Source organism: Oreochromis aureus, linkage group 7, assembly GCF_013358895.1.
Source record: "Oreochromis aureus strain Israel breed Guangdong linkage group 7, ZZ_aureus, whole genome shotgun sequence".
Taxonomy (NCBI): Eukaryota; Metazoa; Chordata; class Actinopteri; order Cichliformes; family Cichlidae; genus Oreochromis; species Oreochromis aureus.
In genome coordinates this window covers 50,806,357-50,825,251 of record NC_052948.1, presented here as the reverse complement: position 1 = coordinate 50,825,251, position 18,895 = coordinate 50,806,357, and the positions used below count along the sequence as shown (strand labels likewise).

Here is an 18,895-nt window from a genome sequence, read left to right as displayed (position 1 = left end):
GTAGTTTTTTACACAAGCACATCACGACAAGCGTCTACTTTACGGCATTCTGGGAACTACAATTGCGCAGTCGCAGTTTGCTGACCTTCCATGGTTCTGCAAGCATGGCTGTCCGGGCACTTACGAGAGGTAATTGAAAACAGTTTACAGTTATTTATTTAGAAAATAGTTGAAGGAAAATATTCTCAGAAGATTTAGAGCAAATCCAACATTTTACCTGATGTTTATTTCTGCGTTTAGTTTTGAGTTTCGTGTACGCTACAGTTTAGCATGTTAGCTCACAGCTAAATGCTCTATTACAGTTGATGGCAATAATTTAACGCTAGCGCTAGGTTATTGGCTAGCATTATTCGTTTCATGATAGTTAACAATCGATGTTTTACCGTTTGTTTCATATTTAGGCCTTTTAGGGTTCCGATACTCACGGGCTGCCACAGTAGCATCCCCCTGTGGTGGGCATCACTATGTGACAGCACCGTCTGTGAAGCCACCTCAACCCCAGGCTGACGATGTTACAGGTGAGCTAAATAACGCAGGGGCGTTACCACTTGTTTTTTCAAGAGTTTTATTTATGTTACTACTTGTCATTCGTTGTTGTTGTCGTTTTTCTTCTTAACAGAAAAAATATTAAACCAGCCCCTCGAGAAACCAGACTTTTTCCGTGTGGCTGAGCTTTTCTCCTTGAAAGACTTGTTCGACGCCAGAGTGCATCTTGGTCACAAAAAAGGTTGCAGGCACAGGTTGGTGTGATATTTATCTCAGACTTCCAGTGCGGTGCACCCCCCTTTATTTACAAGGTGTTTGTAGTCTGTAATTAAATAAGCTGGAGACACTTAACCTCCTAGTGTTAGTTCCCTGTGGATAAAAAGTGGGGAGTTATCAATAAAAAGATACCATAAACCTTCATGCTTTAAACCCCTCTTTATTAAATTGGAAGTTTCTGTTTGGTAACACGTCTGGTTATTAGTGCTAACCGCAAGCATAAATACCACAGGTCCTAGAACACTGGAGGAAGCAATACAAACTTGTTTTAATACAGATGGCATTTCTTTTAACTATTCCATAACTAACTTTTTGTCACTAAATGCTTCTAACAGAAAGCTCCAGCAGCAGGAAGTGTTTTGTTACTTGATCGATCATTTCATCAGGAATGTAGCTATTAGAATTATGTTACTTTATTCAGCAGTAATGATTCAAGTGACATTTTTCTGAATTGTAATTCCGTGTTTCTAGGCTCATGGAGCCGTATCTCTACGGCTGTCGTTTGGATCATGACATTATCGATCTGGACCAGACTATGGAGCACCTTCAGCTAGCCCTCAACTTCACCGCCCACATAGCATATCGCGGCGGCATCATCCTGTTTGTCAGCAGGCGGCGTCAGTTCGGCCATCTGGTGGAGACCACCGCCAAGGATTGTGGGGAGTATGCGCACACGCGGTACTGGCAGGGCGGCCTCCTCACCAACGCCAATATCCAGTACGGCCCAGGAGTCCGCCTACCGGATCTCATCATTTTCCTTTCAACTCTCAACAACGTCTTTCAGCAGCACGTGGGCATCAGGGACGCAGCCAAGATGAACATTCCCACAGTGGGTGTGGTGGACTCAAACTGCAACCCCAGCCTGGTGACGTACCCCGTGCCCGGGAACGACGACACTCCAGCTGCCGTCGAGCTCTATTGTCGTTTGTTTAAGATGACCATTAACCGTGCCAAAGACAGAAGGAAACAGATGGAGCTCCTTCATGGTCTGTCAGCGCCCACCTCGCAGACCTCATGATATGCTCTTAAATAAAATAAAAAACAAGAGACGTTGAAAAGCCTACATTCTTTAATCTGTAGCTCATCAACTGTGTAGTGTATCCTGTTTTATGTTGATACACTACAAATTTGAAATAAATTTTGGCTTCCTCCTTCCATTATACATCTGCACTTGGAAAACATCTGGTTTAACAGTCAGTAAAATATGGCTCAAAGTTCACATTGGCGCAAATTTATGTGAATATCACAGCTCTAAATCCCTGAAATAACAAAGTGGTGATCCATTGTGGAAATCCTGGCGTGGGAGAGTGATGATTATTTGCAGTTGCAGACTGAAAGAAAAGTATGTGAGTCATTGTCACAACTGTATTTGCTCTGTTGCAGTCTATGTAAGTGTTTAGGCCATGAAATATGTTTCCGTAAACAAAAATACCTCTGCAGAAAGTCAGCCAAATGATGGATAACATAAGCAACCTTTGAACTACACATGAACATTAATTAAATGCAGTTTCTGAAAGTGTACCCTGAAGTTTTGTCTGTTCATCTGGTTAGAAATAAAACATGTGTTGCTGGACATTTATATAGATATATACAAAGAGAGAGCATACAGTAAATATTGACTGGTGGTTCAGTACATAGGGATTACTTCTCCAAAGATTTTTATATAGCTGGATTGAATAGATAGAGTAAGAAACTGTCTTAAGCCTCAAGTCTTTAATCTATAGCTCATCAACAGTGTAGTGCGTCCTCTTTCATGTGGCGTTTGCGAAGTTGGTTAAGTTTAGTTTCTCCCAGCTTCCGTAGTTGTATCCTGTAGCGACCTTCTGTGGCCACGAGGGGGACAAGTAGCTGTCACGTCAAAACGGTGAGTGGGTGTATGTGAGAGGGAAAAAGTTTATTAGCTTGCATTTTATGATGTACTACTACAACGGTCGACGTTTTCCTGCATATACAGTCATGTTTAACACATATTTCAGTTGTTCGGTTGTTTTTAACCGCGGTCCGCAACAGGCAGTTTCAAGGTTTCAGGCTGGCGCTCGCGAGCGCAGACATGTTTAACAAACATGCAGACTGACGGCTGGAGACGTGAAAAGCAATCACAATAACAAAGCTTAATTTCCTCTCAAAGCCTTATTACTTATATAATTACTGCAATTTAAAGTCAATTATTATTCTCTCGCTCTGTGAAACGAAGTCTACGCTCTTTAACAACTTGCAGCATTTATCCCAAATGCATTCCACATTATTACTGTAAAGCTTAATTGCCATCGTTTGATTCTGCTAAGTAAGCATTATTTTGTTTGTTGAAGTAAGATTTTTTTTTTAAGTTAATCTGGGTAAAATAAAATGACCTTGAGGTCAAAGTGTCTGAGATTCGAACTCATCCGATATTATAGGGGTCGTTCTTTTGCACCTGATGGCAGGCTTGTCGGCCTCACAATTTTAACACTAGCCCAGGCTTATAATCTTCCTGTAATACACGGTAAATGACTACATTTGTTAGCAAGGAAGTTATGAAATGAACCGAAAACAAATAAATAAATACTCACCAAAAATGTTTTTGCTAAATTTCATTTGAACGAATGAGTTATTTCATAATTGCAGATGTGCCGTCCAGCTCTTGGAAAACAGATTTTAATGGACCAACGAAAAACGTCTATTGGTGTGTAAAAATATTTGCATGACTATGATTTTAAATGGAATAGTTTGAAAACGTTGTGTATTTTTTCACATTTGTTTTATGTGTGTTGTATCTAACCTAATTTTTTTTTTTAACCTCTGTGATACAAGAATTTTGCAGATCTGGGATAAATGAAGCATACCTTATTTTTTTCTTTATTTATGTTTGTTTATATAGATAAATATGAGGAGAGAAGAGATGCCATTGCTTTACCTCCATACAGATGAAGACGGCTGAGCTGAAGCGAAGGCCGTTCACAGAATGGTAACAGGTTTTGTTAAAAGCTTTTGACTCTTTATTGCCCCTTGAGACGCAACCCTGGCTCCAGTGCCTCTGTTGCGCAGTAAGTCGGCAGAAAGTAACGGGCTCTCGATAGCTCAAATCCACTATTAAGTGGGCTTTGGGTATGGAACCGGGCCAGATACTTACTGTCAATCTACCATGAAGGTAATGTGTTCCTGCCAGTCAGTAGTTATGTGCTATTAAAATCTACCCTTCTAAAGCTTAATTTTTGTATACGTGGTCTCATTATGGATAAATTGAGTCATATTTATAGCTGTGTATCTAACAAAGTGGCTGCTTAGTATATAATGAATACATTTTGAATGTAACAAATGTATGTATGTAGTCCTTATTGTCCATAGATAACAAGAGGACTACATGAGAGTTTTTGGCATGAGATTTTGAATTGCCTTTACAGTTAATTGGATTCAAATGTGAATATGAATATTTCCATTAGACGTCAAGGATTCCACTTTGATGGTTCAGACACACCTGTGGAGCAGCAGCGGCTTGACTTCAGGAAGGTTTGAATTTATACTTTTGCTCTCATCCAGTCTGCCTATTGAGGACTTGCTGTCCAACATTTCTTTTCCCTGTGACATAGTGGGACTAGGAGTCCAAATGTCTGCATCATCTTAGGCTTCAGTCACACTGATAACCCCCCTGGGTAACCACCAGTTGTGAGGGAAATGTCTATATTCTGTGAATAGTTGCTGCGTGAAATTTGCTTCAGTTACTAGTAGGTTATGTCAGTTGCAAGTAGTTTGCTTGCCTGCAAGATACTGACTTATCCGCAAACACCAAGTATTCACCAAGCAGCAGTGAAACTGTGACAAGTGCAACACAGACTAGAAACAGAAAGCACTCACCTTCAAAGTGTGTTAGTGAAATGTGTCAGAAAATGTGTCACATTTTCCTTACTGCGCTTTGTGTCTTTCACGCAAACTACGGGTAGCCATGGTAATCTATTGCTTTGGTAATTGACCAAAACAGTCGCAAGGAGGGGTTTTTTGCAGAACCCTCTTTGCAGCCAATTTCACTTGACAGCGGCCAGTAACCTCCAGCAACAAACCACCAAAGAGACACACGTTTTTGCCTTGTGACATACAACATACAGCTTTTTTGAAACCTGAGAAGTAATGAAATGCTTGTTGAAACTTAAAATTGACATAAACAAACTTCTACATGATTTGTCTTTACAGGTGACTACTCAGTGTGCCTCAGGGTTGGAGACGATATTATTTCCAGGAGCTCTCATGATCCCTCACCACCTCTCTTCATGTCTTGATTTCCTGTTCGAGCATTTCATCCGCCTTACTTCCATTAGTTTGTTTTGTCTTTTGCTTAACTGATGAAGACATTGTTTTTTCAGTTGTATTTTTTATTTTGATTACGTGCATATGCAGCGTAATGTCCTCGTTGTGCATAATCACATATGAAAGATTACTTTGGCAATTGCATTTGTGGTGAGTGCTATATCAGTTTTCCCACAATCAAATCACTCTGATGATCATATGATAAAGGAAAGTGTTTGTCTGTGTCGATCCATTCCCTAGGAAATGGTGATTTCCTTTCCTGTTCACTCACATTTACAAACTGAAAATATGTAATGGGAGCTTTTACTTGACTATTCAGCTGGTGTCGAATTTGACATGCTTGAAACAGAAAATGTAATAAAATAAAGCTACATAAAATAAAATTATTTTCCTGAAAGTTGTAAAATGTCCATTTTAAAAATAATATCACTTAATAGGGTAGAGCAAAACAAACAAAAAGTTAAAAGAATAACTCATAAAAAGACTTAATTATTGAGGTGCATAAAATTTAGGAGCACTAGAAGCAAAAGACTGCAAAATTAAATAGAATTCATTGTAGTAAAAAAACACGGAAAGCAAACGTCAGCATGCATTGAAGTGGCTCAGTGTGAAGTGTAGCAGACGGGGCAAAAGTGGCTGCACGCAGACTAATGTGGGATCAGTGCTGAACTTGAGGCAAGATCAAAAAGATTTCGCATTATGTAGGAAAGATTGCCTGCGTCACTCTTTGTTCAATCATTATGTTATGGTTTGGCCGCAAATGTCATTTCTCCACCTCTGAGAGTTGCTTCCACAGTTTTTTCACCCAGACCACACTTAGATGATCTACCTGTCCTTCCTGCAGGTAGTGATTTTAGCACTTTAGCTTTACCCACTGCAAAGAAATCAATTCTTCTGACTTTGATTTTCTTTTAGGAGGTTTCACTACAAGTTCTGGACTCATGCAGCACAAAAAGGGACAAGCGGTTCCATATCATGCCCTCCACAATATGAGAGAGTCATTGAATCCCCTCAGTAGAGGTGGGCGGAGCAATCCAAATAATGATAGTGCCGATACCAACGCTGTTATTGGTTTTGGATCAAGCCTAGCATGAATGGATCGAATCTTTGTTTCTATCCTCTTATCCCTTCAGCAGGAAATCTATAACTTGCGATGTACGCATAAACTCGTTTTAACCCTACGAGGTAACCTGACACGCACCTCCCGAGGAATGTAACTACACCTTTGGTCAACATAACCCATGACGACTTGAATGGTGTGAAAGGTTGTTTTATAGGGTTAAGAGGGGTTTCCAGTTATGTGGTAAATGATGACAGATTTCCTGCAGAAGTCTAAATCAAGCTTAAGTTCAGTGTATAGCTCACTGCAAGTTATTTTTATAGACACGAGAAGCATCTTAGCATTTTGTTTTGACTCACATCTATTTTATTTATAGTCTACAGCACATTTACACGACATAAGTTCACCCAAAGCGATCTAGAGACAGTCACATTTATATTTCAGTTCTCAAAAAAAAACTTTATAAATGGATGAAAAGCTGAAATCTGTGTTTTATTGTGTTAATTAATTATTGTAGAAGGTAAAAATCACATTGATTGCATTGATATCCTTATTGGTATCAGCAATGCTGACCATGTAGTTACTTGGTATCGGCTCATACCAAAACAAAATACAGTATCGACAGCACTATCCCTGCTCGGGGCCTTCCTTGAATTTGTCAGCCGTGCGTTGGAAGGAAGGAGGCGCGCTAAGATTTCTCGTCGGCGGATAAAATCCCGTCAGCTCTGACGTCTCTCCCTTTAAGATGCGCAGCAGCGAGTCGCTGGGAAACGGAGGCTGTGCGCTCGTCGGGTCCCAGCAGCGCTTATTTCTTTGTCACAATGATGCCTTCTTTGATCTGATGGGACGGTGAACGGGCCGCTGGTCTAATATTCGGAAATATCGGGGATCAAAGCTGAGGATCTCTCTGATTCCGGGCTGTGGCGGTCGTTCTGTGGTCCCGATGGAGCTGAAATATCGCTCAGCTTCAAGGACACACTCTTCATCATATTTTTTTGAGCGGCTGAATGATTTCTATTGAAAACCCGGATTGAGACACAAGCTCTGGTCAAGGCAAGCAAAAAGAAGAAAACAACTGCAGCTCGTTGTAATAACCAGTAAATATGCGACGCGTGTCGTGGTTTGCTACGAGAATGTGATCAGACGGGAATATCTGGTTTCTCGCTCTACTGCCTCCTAAAAAGAGTCGCTCATGATGCCCAGGGCTTTGCGGAGACTGGTTCATTTGATGCTGTTCTGCCCTTTATCCAAAGGCCTGCAGGTAGGCTATGGGACTGCACAATGTCAGTCTTTTTGTCACTAACGGGATCCACACCGTCCACCAGCAGCATACGCGACAGCTGACCAAATTGTCAGTTCATTCACATGCATGCATGAAACCGGAAAAAGATGTGTGCTAGTTATCTCTGCGTTATCCTAAAATCAGGTGACAGGCTGCTCATTCACTCACTGTTTGAGTAGATAACCCAAAATTTGGCAGCCACGGGTTCACAGGTTTGCAATGCATACAGGACTGTAAAAGCGTGATTTAATAGCGGTACAAGTTGGATAATAACAATTCTGCTTAGTACTAGACTTTTGTGTAGTATTACATTTTGTGTTCCCTCAACTGTTCTATTGCAGAGCATTCAAATCAGTAGTTCCCAGCTGCTGTTTGTAGCCCATTATACAAAAATCAGTAAATAGAGATGCACAAATAGTGATAAGTCTAGGCTGATGTTGTTGTTTAAAAGAAGAATTTAACTCATAGTTATGATACAATTTATTGTTGTTTTCTTATTTATCCTCCTTTTTCTCCCTGACATGTCCATTTTCTATTTTGGACATTTAGACAGAGGTGTCACAACACACAAACATCAGTCTAAATGTCATCTTATTTATCAGTCAAAAAGATACCAGTCATTGGCCTGTATACTGGTGCATCTCTAGATCTACAATAGGAAGTCTCTTCTCTTCTAACTTACTTGTTTCTTTTAGATGTACGTTTAAATGCAGCGAGTGGGAACTCTTCAGTATTTTCAGAAAAGCAAAGACAGAAGTATCAGTTTTACCAAACTATTTCCTATTCCGGTGCTATGAAGAAGTATTTGCCCTTGGTTCTTGTTTGTTTGATTTCTTTTTTGCATATTTCTCAGACTTAAATGTTTTAGATCCATCAACAAATTTTAATATTAGGCAAAGATAACCCAAGTAAATACAAAATGCAGTTTTTAAATGATGATTTTATTCATTAAGGTAAAAAACTACTATATTTAGATGTTACAATATAAAGAAACACAAGAACAGGTGAGGAACAAAGTCACTCACATCTATCAGTTAGGAAAGCTTTGTGAAGCTATTTCTAAGGCTTTGGGACTTGTGTCCATCCTACAAAAATTACTCCAAGAACACATCAGCGACTCATCCAGGAGGTCACAAAAGAATAAAGAACAACATATAAAGAACTGCAGACCTCACTTAACTCAGTTAAGGTCAAAGTTCATGATTCGTCCACTGGCGTCCATTGGTGAGTTCCAAGGAGAAAAACATTCAAACGTGGTGGTAGTGTGATAGTCTGGGGCTGCTCGAGGACTTGGACGACTTTCTATAAGTGATGGAACCATAAATTCTGCTCTCAACCAGAAAATCCTGAAGGAAAATTTCCAGCCATCGGTTCTTGCCTTGAAGTTTAAGAGCACTTAGATTATGCTATCTCTTGGTACTTGCTATCTCTGAAAGAGTAGCAAGTCCATCTGTGAATGGCTCAAAAATAAAAAAGAAGAAAATGTAGCTTATGGAGTTGCCTTGTTAAAGTCAAAATTGAGAAACTTTGACCTTCAACAGGCTATTCATGTTCAAAGACTCCCAAATGTGGCTGAATTAAAACGATTCTTCAGTTTTCTCCACAGTGACGTGCTGTGAAAGAATCATTGCCAGTTATGGCAAGCGCTTGATTGCAGTTCTTTCTGCCAAGGGTGAAACAGCCAGTTATTAGGTTTAAGTGGTAATTGCTTTCTCGCACAGATCCAGGGAGGCTTGGACAGTATTTTTCTCTTAACAAATGAAATCCACATTTAAAAACTGCATTTTGTATTTCCTCGGATTGTCTTTGTCTAATATTAGAAATTGTTAAATGACCTGAAACATGCAAGCGTGACAAATCTGCAAATATAAATATGCAAAATGCAAAAAATCAGGAAGGGGTCCTTAGTTTCGTGTAGTTGAGTGTCTCAATTCCATCTTAAGGTCATGTGACCTGCTGTTCATTCATTCATTCACTGCCTGGTTTTAATTTGACTTCTTTTCTTCCTGCCATGCGCCCATTTTCTACCAACCTCCACAGAGTCGCCTTCCAGCTATTAAAGTGAAGTACCTTCTGCTGGCATGGCTGGGCATCCTCGTCATCAGCTGGATCGTCTACATGCAGTATGCCTCCTACTCTGAGCTGTGCCGTGGGCATGTTTGCCACATGGTCATCGTAAGTATTATCTTTGAGTTAAATACAACTCAGTTACATGGTTTAATCGAATTCAGGCCTATAAATCAAGATAAATCTGACAGTGTAGGATATCTGTGAATGTGGCATAAAAATACAGCATCCTTCTAGGAAAGAAGTAAAACTGGCACTCTCTGATTCCACATCCATGAAAAATCTCAAAGGACATAGCTGGAAATGGGCTTTTTTTCTTTCTTGTCTGCTAATTATAAAGGTACAAAACTTCATAGTCAGCATGCAATTGTTAAACTGATGTAGCAGTTTAAGATAAACTTAAGACTCATTTACTGGTCGTCAAGATCAACGTTTCTTTAGTCCAATACACCTCTGGTATGTGGAAGGGAAAAGCCAGGAATTCCACTGAGATTGCTAACTAACCACCTGAACACAAGTCACCTGTTCTAGTGTTTTTCCTGGTGACGGGTTCATATTTAGAGACACAGACCCAGCCTCAGGAGGTCACAAGTTATTGTATTCCCAGTGTCGGTCCCAAGCTTGGGTAAATGGGAGGTTTGCGTCAGGAAGGGTAAGCGAAACCATCCAGTGTAATTGAAAGAAGCTTCATATTCCTTGATGAGCCGTTCATCTTTTTTCTGTAAACATACCTGTTGAAACCGTGCAGTCTCTCTGATTCATTAATCCATACCAGAAATATTGAACTTTAACGTTTAAGACACAGTCACAAAGACTCCAAGCATGTCACTGGGCCAACAAAGCTTCAGAGCTTCACAAAGTAGAAGCTCTGAAATGACGTGTTAGAAATGCATGTCTCTCAAAGTCAAAAGGGTACATAAAGGCAAGAAGGAGCACGGAGAACAGTGTGTCAGGTTAGGCAAATCTGGTTAGATTCACCTGACCTCTAGCAAAGGTATTTTCCCTTTAAGTAAACAGACATTGGAGGGCTAAATATAGAGAGCTCAAATACTGGATGTATAAATAGAGGCTTATTTCTGTTTCCTGCGATTTCTGTTTTGGTTTCTGCAGTGTGATCATTATAGAAGAGGCATAATATCAGGTTCATCCTGCAAGGCGCTATGTGACCAGAGAACGCTAACTCTGCAGCGCTGCATGTCCACCTCCTCCACACATCAGGTAAAACAAACACAACTTACAACTTACACATGCGTGAAGAATAACCTTTGAGAGAACAATGTATTTCCAAACTCATGTTAGTGCACATCTGTTTTTTTATTTAATCAATAATTTTATTATAGATTGTCTCATAATTTTGTCTCATGAAAAAAAAACATAACAATTGTACTAACAAATAAAAGTAAATAATTTGACATATTTTATACTAATTATAGTATCAGATATGACTGTCAGTGTTAAAGGATGTCTATAAAAAAACATAACTGCAGCCACTAGATTGTCACACACAGTTTTTTTTTCAGGGTCATTCCATATTTGGCTCTAAAGCTGAGTCACCAGCTAACAGTGGCAATCTTGGTTAGCAAGGTACATCCAGTGACTGTATGGGTAGTGGGTATATCTGATATACCATACTGGTGTTGTTCCTGTGTCATCATAATAATGTTGGTCCAGGATAAATATTGCAATGGTCTGGGCCGTGATCTGGACTTCTTTAAGTTGCTTGAAGACGTTTCACCTCTCATCCGTGAAGCTTCTTCAGTTCTAGGGTCAAATGGTGGAGAGTCCCAGTTTTAAACCCTGTGTGAGTGCCCCCGAGAGGGACAAAAGGACCCCTAATGATCCTCTACTTAATCACTTGAGCCAAGGTGTGAAGACGGGTGTAGGTCACAATCAGCCAAGGTTTCGGGTGAGCTCATTGTGAAACCTAGCCCCACCCCATCATGTGATTTCCTGAGGTCAGATGGCCCAGGATTAACGCCCACTCACATCCTGGGCCATCTGACCAGGAAATCACATCATTAGGGGGTTCTTTTGTCCCTCTCGTGGGGTACACTCCCACAAAGCCATTGTGATGTTGATTCTGGGCTGACATTGTTATGATGATGTAGGAACAATACCAGCACGATGATATCAAATCGTGTATGGGTAGCATAAACACAGGTACCTACTAGCTAAAAAGTGTAAAGAAAAATATGGGACTTTAACCAAAGAAAACTGAAAACAGACAAAACAAATAGCCACAGCACACAAATGCTCAACAGTACACCGTCATCACAAATACTGTCAATAAGTCCAGTTTAATGATTCCAGTTAGCTGAAATGAAGGCTAGCAGACAGCCGCGTATGTCCTTGTGAATTCACTTCTCAGTCAAAGCAGCCATATTCTGAGTAATGTATTATAGTGTTATAGGCAGCTAGTTATTAAGAATGTAGAACTTAGTTATAGAGACAAAATTGTTTTGTTTTTTCCCAATTCACTTATTCGTGTACATTTCAGGCATTTTAACATGGAGTTCTATAAAGACTGACTTGCTTTGGCAGTAATTCTCTAGTGGCCTTTTGTAGAACTGCACCTCACGAACTGCGTTTCACGGCTTCATGTTTAAGGCCCAAAGCTGCTTCTTATACAAGAGAAATTGATTTTGCTTGTTTTGTTTTTTTCAATTAAATGTAGTCGTTTAATATTTACTGACTCTCTGGGCAGTAGTTACTTGCTTGCTTGCCAAATGTGACATTTTAACTTCATACTGAACTTTCTATATGTTGATAATACTCACCACACTTGTTAGAATAATAGTTTTTATGTTATTAAGACTTTAATAGATTGTTAACATAACCCCACTCTACAGCCCTTATTCAAAATCTTTCCCAGCTGTTGTGTTCACAGACAGAATGACACACACTCAAACGAAAAACATAACAAAATTTAAAAATTCCTTCTGGAGCTATTTTGGACATTTTCTTCCTCATCTAACTAAAGTCATATTTTCATATTTGCAGGTGTACAATGGACTGTGGAAGGAGAAGCCTGTGGTAATTAAATGTGGCGTTGAAGATCCGGTGAAAACTGACGGAGCGCCCGACTCCATGCTGCGACAGGAGATGAGCCTGTTTGACAAACCCACACGTGGAACCTCGATGGATGAATTTAAAGAGATGCTGCACAGTTTCCTTAAGGTTTCCAGGCCGATAGACTATTTTATAATAACAGTGAACAACTGTCACCACAGAAGTCACATGCTAATAGAAAACTACACATGCCTATTAGGAAGCATTGGTTATGCATTAGTCCATTCAAATGAGCTCAGATATAGAGATCTTTTTTATGTTACGTTTTTATACTGGTCAAGATTTTATTATCAAGTATTTTTTTCATGTTTTTATCTATAACACATTTATAACATGCATTAACCTCCTTCCTGCAGGTTAACCTCGGTGAACAGTCATCTTTGAGCACCTTGGTGGACAGGGTCATCACACTTGCTGATGTTAACCAAGATGGCAAAGTGTCACTAGCAGAGGCCAAGTCCATCTGGGCTCTTCTCCAGATCAATGAGTTCCTCCTGATGGTGGCGCTGCAGGAAAAGGAGCACACCCCTAAACTGCTGGGCTTCTGTGGAGATTTGTATGTGACGGAGCGCGTAAGCCACAACTCACTCTACAGGCTCGAGGTGCCAAATTCCCTGCAGTCTCTCATCCCAGAGGCCTTGAGCTCCAGCCTGAACCACTGGCTCGCGCCAGCTTGGCCCCGCCGAGCTCGCATCACCATTGGCCTGCTGGAATTTGTGGAAGAGGTCTTCCACGGCTCCTACGGGAGCTTCCTAATATGTGACGCCAATCCTTACCACGTTGGCTACAATTCAAAGTACGACTGCAAGATGGCCAACCTTCGCAGCGTGGCATCAGAAGCTGTTGTGCGGGGATTTTTGAAGGGACGCCGATGTGAGACAAATGGAGACTGCACGTATGGGCGGGACTGCACGGCCACCTGCGATCGGCTGGTGAAGCAGTGTAACACCGAGGTTGTGCAGCCTAATCTCGCTAAAGTGTGCGTGCTGCTGCAGGACTATCTGCTTTTCGGAGCACCTTCAGACCTGCGTGGGGATCTGGAAAAACAGCTGCGCACCTGTGTGACACTCAGCGGTTTGGCAAGCCAAATGGAGGTTCACCACTCACTAGTGCTCAACAACCTGAAGACGTTACTGTGGAAGAAGATTTCAAACACTCAGTACTCCTGAAAAACGGATGCTCTAGTATAAATGAATTGTTACATGAAGACGGGTGGTTTTTGGTTATGACGCTTGCAGTAAATGTTTTAGAGGGTCGTGTTTAATCATGTATTTTCACTCTACACTGACTGTGAATAACAGGAAACTGTGAACTACTGAATATACAATGTGAAGCAGGCTTTATTCCTACTATAATCCCCATCATGCTTTTGTGTTCCAATGGGTCTGTTTGCACATAATATTCTCAGGACACTGCCTGTAACGTTGTTTCTAAAATTCTGGATGTAAATAAGACGTTTTTAAAATAAATGAAGCAACATGTTGGATTATTTATGGTTTCATAGAATTGTTTTTTTCTGTCCTTGGTAATGTGCAATTGGGAGTGATACAGCTAGAAATATCAGAAGAATATCGCAGCTTCTTTTGTATAAATCAATTTGCATCTCAATCAGAGAGTCATCACATGTAGAATCTTTCTGAAAGGATGACACTTGAACTGCAGACATCGTTGACATTAGGTGTCCCTGATCATGCCACAAAATTGTTGTTCACATAAATGGTTGCAGATGTAATAACATCAATTTCAATTGACTTGTTCATTGGTCTTCTGAGCACCAAGTCTTTGATCTCAGGACTTGTGCCTAGACTTGGTTTCTTAAAAGGTTGCAGAATATATATATATATATATATATATATATATATATATATATATATATATATATATATATATATATATATATATATATATATATATATATATATATATATATATATATATATATACATATAACATATATATATATATATATATGTATGTATGTATATGTATATATATATATGTATATATATATATATGTGTGTATATGTATACTGCTCAAAAAATGAAAGGAACACTTTGAAAAAACATCAGATCTCAATAGGAAAAACAATTATGTTGGATATCTATACTGATATGGACAGGGTAACATGTTAGGAATGAAAGGATGCTGGATCATTTTATGGAAATGATAATGATCAACCCACTGAGGGCTGAATTCAAAGTGAAAGTGAAAAAAATATGTGGCAGGCTAGTGCATTTGACAAAAATGTAATTGCAGCAGCTCTAAATGTTCGGTAGTTTGTATGACCCGCACGTGCATGTGTGAATGCCTGACAACATCAGAGCATGCTCCTAATAAGATGGTAGATAGTGTCCTGGGGGTCTACACCAGGACATCACTGCACCTCTGAACAGCCTGAGTGCATCCTGGCAGCATGGGATGGACCAATACATAACGTGCCACAGATGTTCTATTGGATTTAGGTCAGGTGGGTGTGGGAGCCAGTCAATGGGACCCATGACACCCAGGACCCATGGCACAAGCATAGAGTCTGATAATGGGACCAAAATGAAAATTTTGGTCCCATTGTAAGGTTGCCTTTGTCTGGGCATCCCTCCTTGGATATGCCTTCCTGAACCATCACTGAATGACCACCAAACTGGTGTTGCTGTTGTTACAGGTAGTATAACGTCCTCCATGGCTTCTCCAGACCCATTCAGGGTAAACCTGGAGCCTTTTATTTTAATAAGTTTTCTTCATCCACTCAGGGTTGTTTGTTTTTGTTTTTGTGCACTTTAAACCTTATTGTTGTGCATGAAATGAACAAATTAAAAAACACAGGGCACTAGTGGTGGACATGATAATTCTGGTTCAAATGCCAATCAGCAACCAGCTCTCCTAGAGTAACTGCCTGCCTCCTGGAATCTCCTCCCAGCACAGTCCCTTTTGGGACTGTGCTGGGAGACAAAGCAAAGGTACTACCACAAGTTTAATTGACTTGATGCTACAAGCTGATTTAAAAAATGTTTCTTTGATTTTTTTGAGCAGTGTATGACAAACAGTAGCACTTGCCCCTGGCTCAGTGCTGTAGCTTTCCCGGCATGTGAAATGTTAATGGTATTCACAGCAAAGATGAAAGTGAGGTGTGACTGCTTCAACATCACAGACAGATGAGCGAAGCTACTGAATATTTTTGATGATGTGTTACACACCAAATGATCTGCAGCTTTCTAGAAGATCAAAGTGTCACAGATTACTTTGCACAGTTAATGCACTGGTTAAGGAGGTTAAGTGATCAAACGAGACAGATGCTACAATTCAATTCAAAACTCCCAAACCATTTTTTAAGAGAGTTAAAATAAAGGCACTTTTTGCAGGTGAAGTCGAAATTGTAAACATTTTTACACACAGGGAAATAATTCAGAAAAAGCTGAAGGATGATTTGCATAAAAACTCAGAGGTTGTAATCTGGGTGGAAAAAATAGTATGATATGACAAAGAAATGCAGTTGAATAAAGGAGGATGTAAACACCTGCATCACTGAATGCATCATATTTAATTCACAAGGTAAGGCCATGTAAGTTGCTACAGTGAAGTCACGTCAATCCCTCTTGGTAAAGACACCTCAACCAGGGGAGAATGGATGCTCCTCAGGGGACTGACTGACTGATGAGTAACAACTCAGGATTGTTCCAGACATTTAGGCCCTCCAGCACATTGCTCTTTCTGCCAAAAAGCAAGGCCCCCCTATTTGTAAAAGGCCCTGCCCTGCCTCTCTTTGGCTGTAGTTCTGGATCTACTATATACCCTCCCTTAGGTCTGTAAGGAACATGTATCACAGATGGTCCGGGCTTTGCTTTTAAATTTTGTAGGCCCAGATCCTTTTGTGCTGTTGGCCCTTCGTCGGTGCTAACTGACCCCAAGCTCTGGTCAGCTGGTGAGCTATCTGTGTCTTTATTTTTGTAATGACAATCAGCCAGAGAGCAGATATACTCTTTGGTTGATTTCTGTCCCTGAAATGGTTTTGAAGGCTTCTGACAGATAGTGGGGAGTACTGGCAAACCAGATGGTCTTCGAATCTGCTTTCTAGAGTGCAGCTCATCTTCTTTAGTATTTGGACACACACTCTCATGATGGCTTGGAGCATCAACTGAAGACTTGCTATTCTTCCTGGGGGATGATGACACGGGAGACGCAGAGAGTGCACTGGATGTGGATATAGGAAACTTCTCTGAACATGGTCTTGGGGTTTCTGTCCAGTTCCTTTTATCTTTGAAGAAGGTTTGCTCTGCAAAGGTCAGCAAAGATGAATTAAAGCAAAGAAAGTGACCCATATATCCCAAAACATGAGTGAGGGCTTTTGAAAGCATTATATTACACTAGTGTATGTTTAGGCAGGGACATGGCAAAGAATCCTGAGGAAAAGTGTTTTAAAACCTTACTTTTTGTATAAAGCCTTAAAACTTTAATAGAAGTTTGGTAACACGTTATAATACCACCACCAAAGGGCCCAAAGATGTAATTCTCCTGTAGATAAATGGAATTTCAATGTATAATTATTTGAAATTATAATGTAATTATATTTACCTACAAATACATACTAGAATAAGGGGGTAACAAGTCAGGTTTTTAGAAACAAAGAACTAATTAAACTGCATGTAAATGTAAGAACTGTGTCAGTAATTTCTTGGTCATTTTGCAGAAAAACTAACAATTTACACCGTAAATCTGGGAATGTTGGGGCGTAAACTTTTTGGAGTGTGAGCAATATTATGGAGTGGATAAATCTTGCCCTTTTACATCTTAATTTAACATTCATTATGCCTGTGTGTGTGTGATGGATTTTCTATTATTCAACTATCCTTTGAATTCCCTATAAAAATGTGATGAGGACTGTTCTCCCTTACCAACTTGCAAGAAAAAACAAATACTGCCAGAATTTGCAGGCCCATGTTACTTTATAATGATTGAGCCAAGTCTAAATTATTATTTTTCTCTCTCACAATCGCTGTTCAAATGTAACTTTTAAAAGGAGTGCACAGGAAAGGAGTGTATCCTTTTCTATAAAATACCTGGAAGCTAGGAAATATTAAACCATTCCATAATACAGCTCTGCAACAAAATTACAATGTAAGCTAGGGGAATTTTTGTTTTTGTTTTTTCAAAATTAAGAAGAAATTTTGCAGTACTTAAAATTATGTATATATATATGTATACATATATATATATATATATATATATATATATATATAGAGAGAGAGAGAGAGAGAGAGAGAGAGAGAGAGAGAGACTGCAATTATTTCTTCTTTCCCATAAAACACATACGTTTATATACTACTTAAAAATACCTATAGAATACTTTGTGCGTCCTTTTCCGGTAAAAGACCCACAGTTTAGACACTATTTAAAATAATTTATCCACTATTTACCTACAATGTACAAGTACTTCTTGTTTCCTATAAAATATGTAAAGTTATATACGGTTTAAATTCCTTTTATGCAGTTCTTAAAAATACTTACATGTACTTACAGTATGAATATTTCTTAAATAAATAAATAAAAATAAAAACTGTCACCCCCTTATTCTAGATATGTGTGGTTAAATATAATTACGTTGTAATTTCAAATGAAATGCATTGACATTCCATTTAATTACAGAGGAATTACACTCTCAGTCATAATAAATTTGACTGATAATTCTGTAGAGTTTATGTCCCGGTAATTAATTGAAATACAGTTAACTTAACCTAGGTGCCCTGAGCCGTTGAAAGAAAGCTTCCAAGTTTGTCTCTACAAGGACTTCCATTAAGGTACTCCTTAACATTAAAAACATCGCATTTACCAGACTGGCACTGATACCGGAAGATGACCTCGTTGATGTCTTTTAACTGTTCATCGTCCCTGAATTTGATCATGTTCTCCACATGTGCACACAGGAACCGTGGGATGTCATCTGGCTGCGCCAGGAGAGCTGCTCTGGATAAACACTCCAGCAAACTTTTTAATCCATGAGGTGTGGAATTACTTGCGTCCATCCTTGGTAGATAGTGGTATCTTTTCCGAAAACAGTTTGGGGAAAACTACTGCTCCGGAAATGTTTTGCGCTTGTGTTAGGAGCAGAGTTTGTGCTGTTGCCATGGAGAGAGATGACTGAGTTCTAGAATACCCAGAGCATTTGTCAGCATATAAGTGTGCTGATATTGAAGAAGAGGTTATTCACAGTGCACACAGTCACTGCATTACTTTACAACTATACATGGTATTCAGACTAGATAAATACATGGGAAAGGCACCTGCTTCCAGGTGCACAGATTACCCTCGCTATGAATGGAATATAGACTTTCTTTGTCAGAGCATTTTCCCCTGGCTTTGCAATATCACCAAATTGAATTAATAG

At 39.6% G+C, this 18,895-nt stretch overlaps 3 protein-coding genes and 1 long non-coding RNA gene across 4 annotated transcripts; 3 read left to right on the top strand and 1 right to left on the bottom strand.

Annotated features, from left to right (window-relative positions):
• The first annotated feature begins 5 nt into the window (after positions 1-5).
• mrps2 (mitochondrial ribosomal protein S2) lies at positions 6-2,283 on the top strand. Its single transcript, XM_031754531.2, has 4 exons — positions 6-129; positions 402-518; positions 620-740; positions 1,234-2,283. Exons 1-4 carry the CDS (start codon positions 105-107, stop codon positions 1,778-1,780), a joined length of 810 nt encoding a protein of 269 aa, XP_031610391.1. The 5' UTR covers positions 6-104; the 3' UTR covers positions 1,781-2,283.
• A 1,429-nt stretch (positions 2,284-3,712) lies between these two features.
• On the top strand, positions 3,713-5,457 carry LOC116331854. The gene is made up of 3 exons (XR_005613947.1): positions 3,713-3,889; positions 4,182-4,248; positions 4,927-5,457. It is a non-coding gene; the product is annotated as an uncharacterized LOC116331854 (long non-coding RNA).
• A 596-nt stretch (positions 5,458-6,053) lies between these two features.
• dipk1b (divergent protein kinase domain 1B) lies at positions 6,054-14,209 on the top strand. Its single transcript, XM_031754432.2, has 5 exons — positions 6,054-7,361; positions 9,423-9,557; positions 10,560-10,667; positions 12,450-12,626; positions 12,875-14,209. Exons 1-5 carry the CDS (start codon positions 7,293-7,295, stop codon positions 13,685-13,687), a joined length of 1,302 nt encoding a protein of 433 aa, XP_031610292.1. The 5' UTR covers positions 6,054-7,292; the 3' UTR covers positions 13,688-14,209.
• A 1,829-nt stretch (positions 14,210-16,038) lies between these two features.
• On the bottom strand, positions 16,039-18,771 carry LOC116331831. The gene is made up of 2 exons (XM_031754649.2): positions 18,341-18,771; positions 16,039-16,786 (listed from the first exon to the last, which is right to left on the bottom strand). Exons 1-2 carry the CDS (start codon positions 18,531-18,533, stop codon positions 16,149-16,151), a joined length of 831 nt encoding a protein of 276 aa, XP_031610509.1. The 5' UTR covers positions 18,534-18,771; the 3' UTR covers positions 16,039-16,148.
• Positions 18,772-18,895: the final 124 nt, after the last annotated feature.